This window comes from Phyllostomus discolor, chromosome 7, assembly GCF_004126475.2.
Source record: "Phyllostomus discolor isolate MPI-MPIP mPhyDis1 chromosome 7, mPhyDis1.pri.v3, whole genome shotgun sequence".
NCBI lineage: Eukaryota > Metazoa > Chordata > Mammalia > Chiroptera > Phyllostomidae > Phyllostomus > Phyllostomus discolor.
In genome coordinates, this window is record NC_040909.2 from 50997546 (window position 1) to 51006378 (window position 8833).

Genomic DNA, 8833 nt, shown 5'->3' on the forward strand with positions numbered 1-8833 from the left:
TTCACTCGACAATGTCTGTGTGACCTTGAACAACTAAAATAACCTCTGGGTTTCACATCTGTAAAAGACATTTTTAGCATAGTCATCGCTCACTAAATAGTTATTGTGTATCGTTCGTTGTTACTACCACAAAGGCTCAGCTCCGCATGTCGGCGCTTGCCCGGCCTGAAATGAACCACCACACCTCGGAAAAGGGCGTTCAGCGACGGGAACGCTGTACAGAGTAATTGTGCAACTCCTGTCCCGCCCAGAGCCAGGCCGGGTGGAGTTTCTTGCGCTCTCTCGCAGTTCGGCTCCGACCGCGCGAAGAGAAGGTAGGCGGTTCCAGTCCTGGCGAGGAACCTCCTCCTCCAGGGAAACGGACTCAGTAACACCACCCAGCCACTCCGGCTTGGCGCATCTTCCCTCTCATCCTCTAACTGCACTTTCGGTAAATCATGGAGTCTAATATTTCACTCTGGAACTTCTATATTCCCTTCATCTCCTCCTCGTTTATAACTCGAGTGAAGATAAAAGTTAATCTTGAAATTATTAGACATACCTGGCTACAAAAAGGAGCACGTGAGCGGACCCGACGAAAGTGCCTGACGTAAGCATCTCCGCCCTTTCCTCGCCGGCCGGAAGTTGCGGGACTGAATGGGTCCCAGAGCCGGTGGCTGCACCCATTCTGTTTCCACCTGAGGCTTAGCAGCTGTCTATCCCGTCAGCCGCTGGGCCACCAGGTCCATGTGGAGGCTCCCAGGTGCCCGTGTCGCGCTTCGTGGGGTCCGCGCGGCCGTGGAGAGGCACAGTCGGGCCGAGACGGCAACCGAGACGGCGGCGGGCGCGATGGAGCGTGCTTGTAGTGCGCTGTGTGCCCTCGGAGCCTAAACTAAGCTTGTCGTTCGCGCTGGCCGACGGCAGCCACAAGAACATGCAGCGTGACCAAAGTGAGCCGCTGGGTCGAGCCCCTCAGCCGGATTGCCACCAACGCCCTCAAAGGCCACGCTAAAGCGGCTGCCGCAAGAAGAGCAGGAAGAACCGGCCAAACGCTAGCGGCGGCGTGGCCGGTTCCGGGCCTGAACCCGAGCCCTCTGCGGCCTGCGAGCCCGTGGTCAAGCTGTACTACCGGGAGGAGGCAGTGGCTGAAGACGTGCTCAATGTCGACGCCTGGCAGGATGGTGCTGTGCTGCAGATCGGCGATGTCAAGTACAAGGTGGAGCGCAATCCGCCCGCCTTCACAGAGCTGCAGTTGCCACGCTATATCATGGCCGGCTTCCCGGTTTGCCCCAAGCTCAGCCTCGAATTGGTGATCCCGCCTGCTCCCTCTTCCGCTGGTACAGGGAAGCCAAACCCAGGTCGGCGGAGCCTGAGGACGGGGGCCCCTCGTCACTGTCTCCCTCTTCGCCCTCTCCTAGTTGGACAGAGACGGGTGTGGACGAGCGCGTCTACACCCCGTCTAATGCAGACATTGGGCTACGGCTCAAGCTTCATTGCACCCCAGGCAATGGGCAGCGCTTCGGCCAAGCCGGGAGTTGGAAAGTGTGTGTCCGGTGGGAAGCTGGGCCCGGCACTTGCACCTTTGATCACCGGCACCTCTATACTAAGAAGGTGACAGACGACGCTCTCATCCGCACTGTCTCCTACAACATCCTCGCTGACACGTACGCCCAACTGAGTTTTTCGCGGACCGTCCTGTATCCATACTGTGCCCCCTACGCCCTGGAGCTCGACTACCGCCAGAATCTTATCCAGAAGGAACTCACCGGGTACAACGCCGACCTCATCTGTTTGCAGGAGGTTGACCGCAACGTGTTTACAGACAGTTTGGTCCCGGCTCTCGAGGCCTTTGGGCTGGAGGGCGTATTTCGAATCAAGCAGCAGGAAGGCCTGGCTACTTTCTACCGAAAGTCCAAGTTCAGCCTCCTTACCCAGCATGACGTTTCTTTCCATGAAGCCCTGGAGTCCGACCCACTTCACAAAGAATTGCTGGAGAAGTTAGTTTTATATCCATTGGCACAGGAGAGGGTGCTCCAGAGATCTTCTGTCCTTCAGGTAAAGTAGCTTCACCAGTCTCTTTACATACTCGTCCATTTTTAGGGCCCTGGGAAGGGAATAGGGTGTGGGGCTATTATAATTGGGATGAAACCGTCGAGATTTTACTGAAAGGTGTTTGCTCTTGTATCTTCAACACAAAAGTTAGCCTTCATTCATTCATTTAGCAGATACTTATTCATCTGTTACCTTCCCATTTTATAAGTGGGGAGATGGACAAATTTACTTAAGTTCACACAAGTGTGGAGCTAGGATTCTTACAGTTATAGGAATATAACTATAAGAATTAGTTATATATTTCATTATCACTGGGTAGGGCATTAACTACTACTTAGCTTAAGCTATGTTAATTTTTTAAATTGACTTTTAGAGAAAAAGGAAGAGGGAGGGGAGAGAGACATCCATTTGTTGTTCCACTTGTTTATGCATTCATTGGTTGTTGTATGTGCCCTGACCAGGGATTGGCAACCTTGGTGAATCAGGATGGTGCTCTAACCAACTTTGCTACCAGGGCAAGCTATCTTATGTTTCTTAAAAACATATTTATTTTGTGTTTGTCCAGACTTTTTTAAGCATCTTTTTTTTAAGATTTTATTTATTTATTTTAAGAGAGGGGAGGGAGATAGAGAGAGAGAAACATCAATGTGCAGTTGCTGAGGGTCATGGCCTGCAACCCAGGCATTGTGCCCTGACTGAGAATCGAACCTGTCCAGAGTTTTTAGGTAATTCATTTTGTGCAGAGCAAGATGAGTAGCTACTTTTTTTTCGGCACCTACTATGTTTCATGAACTTCTATCTAAGCTAATTTAATTGAATCCACACCATGGTTCCACTTGAAGGGGAATAATTGTCTTTTTTTTCTTTAAACCAATGACAAAGCTGTTTTAGGAAAAAGTGTCTCTTTCAAGATCACATTGCTGTAAATGGTAGAGTGGGTATTCAGACCTGGGTCTGCCTCACTCCAAAGCTTGCACTATCTTCAACCTTGGTGTTGTCATCTAAAGTATATTCTTTTTATGCTACCTATATATGCTGGGCTGTTACTACAGCATGTTACCCTTTGTACTGTTTATTTATATAGTAGTCCCTTGTAGCCATGGTTTCAGTTTCCTGCACTCTGAAAGTACAAAATGAAAATTTTCGGAAATAAATTATTCATACATATTATTAATAAATCACCTGCTGCTCTAAGTAGCATAATGAATCTCATGCCCTCCTGTACCATCCAGTTTAGGACATGAATCATCCCTTTGCCCAGCATATTCATGCCATATAGGCTACCTATCCATCAGTCACATGGTAGCCGTCTTGGGGATCAGATGGATTGTCACGGTGTCACAGTGCTTGTGTTCAAGTAACCCTTATAGTAGACTAACGCTGTGTCACAATGCCTTCATCTTCACCTCACTTCATTTCCTCAGGTAGGGTGAGTACAATGCAGTATTTTGAGAGAGAGAGAGGAAGAGAAAGAGAGAGATACCATATTCACATTACTTTTACTATAATATATGCAGTGTTACTTTGCCTAATTTATAATTTAAACTTTATCATAGGTATGAAGGTATCAAGGTATGTAATATGAAAAGTAGAGACATTTATTAAGAAGATACAAGAAACATTGTACATAGGACAATGACATCTCAGTCCTTTCAAATTAGGTACCTGGGGACCTCATACAGTTCTCCCAGTTGCCATCAGGTGCCCCATTGTATTTTCTTGAATCTCCTGGACAATCTGAAGTCTCTTTCCTTTCAAAGGTGAATTTAGTTTTGGGAAAAGCCAGAAGTCACAGGGTGTCAAATCTGGGCTGTAGGGGGCTGGGCCACCTGGGTGATTTGATGTTTCACCAAAAATCTCTGCATGAGTTGTGGTAAATAAATGGCTGCATTGTTCTGATGAAGCTGCCAATTACCAGTTGCCCACAGCTGCAGACTTCTGAATCATCCCAATAGTTTCTGTGGAGGAATGTTCAAGCTTAAGGCAAAATTTGATGCAGGTTCATTGCTCTACTCAGTCGTTTTGAATGCAATGGCCACACAGTACACATGCTCACTCAATGGCATCTACCACCCCCACTGACTAGTACAGTGAAGTCATTATTCACATATATGCATTCCTGTCCACTCTCCTTGGCTGCTAGGTTACATCAATGTCACACAAACCATTCTTGGTATATTAACAATGGCTAGACTTCCTGGACAGACTTCATATTATAGACTTAGGTTTCAGGCATCCACTGAGGATCTTAGAACATATCCTCCCTGGATAAGGGGGCACTTCTATATTCAAAAACTTAACCAAAGTTCAATTTCATAATTATGATCATAGTTCATCAGTATGGGATGGATATAGAGTAAAATGTTACTTCATATAGTCTTAGATAAAAATTTTAGAAGATTGGGAGATAGCAAGTGAAGTCTTTCCACTTTCTGTATGTTTTAGATTTCTGTTCTTCAGTCTACAAAGGACTCTTCTAAAAAGATATGTGTCGCAAATACCCATCTCTACTGGCATCCCAAAGGTAGGTTTTATTGGTTTTCACATGCAACTTATACATGGTAACTTAAGGTCAATTAAGCTGTTTTACACAAATATATTTTTTCTTTCAGTTTTATTCAGATATAGTTGACATACAGCATTATACAAGTTTAAGGTGCACAGCATAATGACTTACATATGTTGCAAAATGATTACAACAAACTTAGATACCAAAAAATGTGTTTTTTTTCTTGCGATGAGAATTTTCAGGTTTTGCTCTCAGCAACTTCCAACTTATGCCATACATACATCAGTGTTAACTATAGTGTTCATGTTGTATTTATCTTATAACTGGAAGTTTGTACCTTTTGACCACCTTCATCTAATCTCCCACCCACACACAAATTTACTTCAATGTCACCCAGATGCTGTATTTTGTGAGTTTCTTTCTTTGTTTCTTTCTTCCTTTCTTTTTTAACTTAAAGGCAACTTTAAAAAGTATTTATTGATGTTTTTTATATTCATAGGTGGGTACATTCGTCTCATTCAAATGGCAGTAGCCTTGGCTCACATTAGACATGTCTCATGTGATCTGTATCCTGGCATACCAGTTATATTTTGTGGGGACTTTAATAGTACCCCATCAACAGGAATGTATCATTTTGTCATCAATGGCACCATTCCAGAGGATCATGAAGACTGGGCTTCCAATGGGGAAGAGGAACGATGCAACATGTCTCTTAACCATTTTCTGAAACTGAAAAGTGCTTGTGGTGAACCTGCTTACACAAATTATGTTGGTGGCTTTCATGGATGTCTGGATTACATTTTCATTGACTTAAATGCTTTAGAGGTTGAACAGGTGATTCCACTACCTAGTCACGAAGAAGTTACCACCCACCAGGCCTTACCTAGTGTTTCCCATCCCTCTGATCACATAGCACTTGTATGTGATTTAAAATGGAAGTAGGTTTGTGTTTAATGGAATTTTAAGTCTGCTTTAGTAAGGAAAATTAAATATGAATTAAAGTTTATGTGTAACCTTCAAAGAGGAAAACTAGACACTAACTTCTTAGTTCTTACCCTACTGGTTATGTTCTTCATTACATGACTATTCATAATCTTTGCATAATATGGTTTCTCTACCCTTTTTTGCCTACATTTGGAGGAGAAACAAATATATTTATGACTGGCAGGGAACATTGAATTATTGTGCACATTTTATAAGTACTTTTTTTTAGTCTAGTTAAGAATTTTGTAAAAAACCATTTGAATGATGCTGTAATTTTTCTATCATAACACATTTAAAATTGAATCATGTTTGTATAATTAGAAGTAAAATGCATACAAGTTCAGGTGAGAGGCCTAAGTTCCAATACATGGAAGGAGTAACATTAGTGTTTACCTCTACCTCAGTTTGGTTAGCAATTAATACAACTTTAGAGCTTTAACAAAGGATTAAAATATACTATCACTGATTGCTATTGCTTCTCATCTTTCATTTCGCAATGAACATTTTTATTCTGTTATTAGGATTTTAGTTGTCAGTGTATGTTACAAATGAACATACTCAGATGCTCTTTCTTACTACAGGTCATTTTAACTTTTAGGATGCAAGCACAATTTAGTATTCAGAGTGAATAACAACAAAATCAACTTGATCCCTTTGTCTTTACTCTTTCCCATGAAAAATGTTCATAAATTAACATGAAATTTGACCACGTGATTTGTGAGAAACTGTCTACTGATGTGGGCTTTAAATTTTGAATGAACTATTGAAGCTTTCTGTGCTAGATGTATTTTTAAATTGCTGGTTTATAAATAGAAAGGGGAGCTGTGGGGCTTTTGAGCATCTCAGAAATAAACTATTACTTTTGTAGGCATCAGTATTATATTTTAGTTACAAGGATACATTGTATGTATATATAAGTTATATACTAAAAAGTTTTTTTAAGTATGAAGCCAATCATTTTAAAATTAGAAATTAGTTTTACTGCTTAGTGTTTAGCCTAGAGTGGTAACCAAACTTTTCTAATTCATTTATCACCATACTTAATTTGTAATGCTTTAGCTGTTGCTTTTTTGATGTTCAGGAAAACTGTAATGTTATCTTGTTTCTGCTTTTAATTTCTAGCTTAGATATTAAAAGGCCATATACTTCAAGAAGAACTCTGATTTTCCACAGTTGTGAGAGCCTTTGTTCCATTCTTTCACCTCTAAACCCAACACCATAAAAACTTAACTCTTTTGATAAAGTAGGCTGTACTTTCATATTCTGCTCACCATCCAGTGTATTGTTAACTCTTAGTTTAGTATATTTGAGAATGAGAAGGTTTTACATGTGCTTCAGATTGAACCTTGAAGTACTTAAAAGTCCTTGAGGGGAAAATTAAGGTGGCAGTTTCTTGGGATCTTCTTTAGAAAAAGCTATAAATGAAAAATTGATGTTACTGAATTGTGCTTTTTAGAGCATTTAAACATCAGTTTATAAATATGTAAATATTAAAGCCAGAATTTGATTCTTTTGCAAAAATATTTTTCTTTTTAAATTTTGTTTGGTCTGCTTTCAAATATGTTAACAGGGCTCTTACAAAAACTTGAGAGAAAACAAAAAGCTTCTAAGCAAAAAGTTAAACACTTTGAAAAAAATTGTAATATGATATATACTCATGTCCATGAGGAAAATATAGGTTCTGTATTCATAGCATAGCTAGCTAAATTGAACTGTGGTCAGAAAAACTCTAAGCACTTATCAAAAAGTCCATGTATGGAGTCTTTAATTTTTTTATTTGCTGACTAAACTGTAATCAGATTGTATGCAAGCATTTCAAAATATTTGAATATAGAATATTATGAAATGCCACATACTCTGGTTAAATCTTCAGTATACAGATATGTTAGTATAATTGGGTCCAAAAGCAGGGAATACTAGAAAGCTGAATAAATAGCATACCAAAATTTCCTTGTAATCAAGTCAGAATAAAGCATCATTCAGAAATGTTTGTGTCTAAGCCACCTTTATGACTTAGTTTTTCAATTACTTTTGGATTTTTAGTGTATTTAATTTTCATAAAATATGGAAAGTCTGTCAACTATGGTAAGCCACTTTTTAACATGTCATTAGTTCTTGCTGTAGGAATTAACATTTTAAAATTTTATATTGATTATAAATGACTAAGAATTTATAGAACACATTATTCTGTTCATTGAACTTTTGTACAGTTGCCACTAGATGTATACACTGGTCGTTCATAATTCATTAGCAAACACATCATTTCTGTCTATATTGTAGTGTTCTTTAAAATTCTGAATACTAACATCAGTTGTTTCAAATTTTCAAGAATTTCACTGAAAATATGATAACATCTGAGAGAATGAAGGCCTTATTATCCTCAGAATGTGGTGGTTTCATTCTAGAGGTAGCTCTCTGAGGAACATAATATAGGGAAGTCAGGGTCCAAAGAATACTACTGTGGGAAGATCTTCCTGGTAGGAACTGACACCTTTAGATTTCATATTCACCAGTTATAAAATTTAGACAGAGGTTCCCTGCAAAGTAGTTTGAGACAAAAACCAAAATCCATATATATATAATGTAGGGTAAAAGTTTGCACTGCTAGTTTATCACAAGACACACATGACAACTCAATAGGGAAAATGTTTCCTCTAAAAAAAACTGATACTGATTTTCATAATTCAAAAACTTTTTGTTTTGAAATTTTTAATATTTTGCTCAATATAGTACTGGGGGAAATGCTATCTAGATTTCATTTTGGGAGAGGAAACAACTCTTGTTAAACTATTGTGGTTAATACTGCCATTCATAAAGCGGCCCGCTTTATGAGAAAGTTCGTGCTTTTAGCTAACAAAGTATTGGAGTTGTATTAATTTGAGTGATTTTTGTAGCACTAACTTCAGAATACCAATTCTACATTCTGAGATGACAATACCAAAGCATTTTTTTAACTGAAGTGAAATGCACATTAAACTAACCATTTTAAAGTGTGTGATTCCATTGTATTTAGTACATTATGGTGTACAACCATGATCTCTAATTAAAAAACATTTTCATCACCCCAAAGGTAACCCGTTATCTATTAAGCAGTCTCTTCCCCATTCCCTCTCATCCAGCCCTTGGCAAATATCTGCTTTGTGCCTCAGTGGATTTCTCTGTTCTGGATATTTCATGTAATTGGAATCATGTAATATGTGACCTTTTGTATCGGTCCTCTTTTACTTAGCACAATGTTTTTAAGGCTCGATGTTGTATCAGTACTTCATTCCTTTGTATGGCTGAATAGTATTGCATTGTATGGTCATA

The 8833-nt window shown here is 39.8% G+C and overlaps 1 protein-coding gene across 1 annotated transcript; it reads left to right on the plus strand.

Annotated features, from left to right (window-relative positions):
• Positions 1-395: 395 nt before the first annotated feature.
• PDE12 (phosphodiesterase 12) lies at positions 396-8176 on the plus strand. The gene is given in 7 exon segments (XM_028518168.2): positions 396-840; positions 842-949; positions 951-999; positions 1002-1283; positions 1286-2034; positions 4477-4555; positions 5040-8176. Coding segments are annotated over 7 exon segments (1824 nt in total). The 5' UTR covers positions 396-726; the 3' UTR covers positions 5483-8176.
• The last annotated feature ends 657 nt before the right edge of the window (positions 8177-8833 follow it).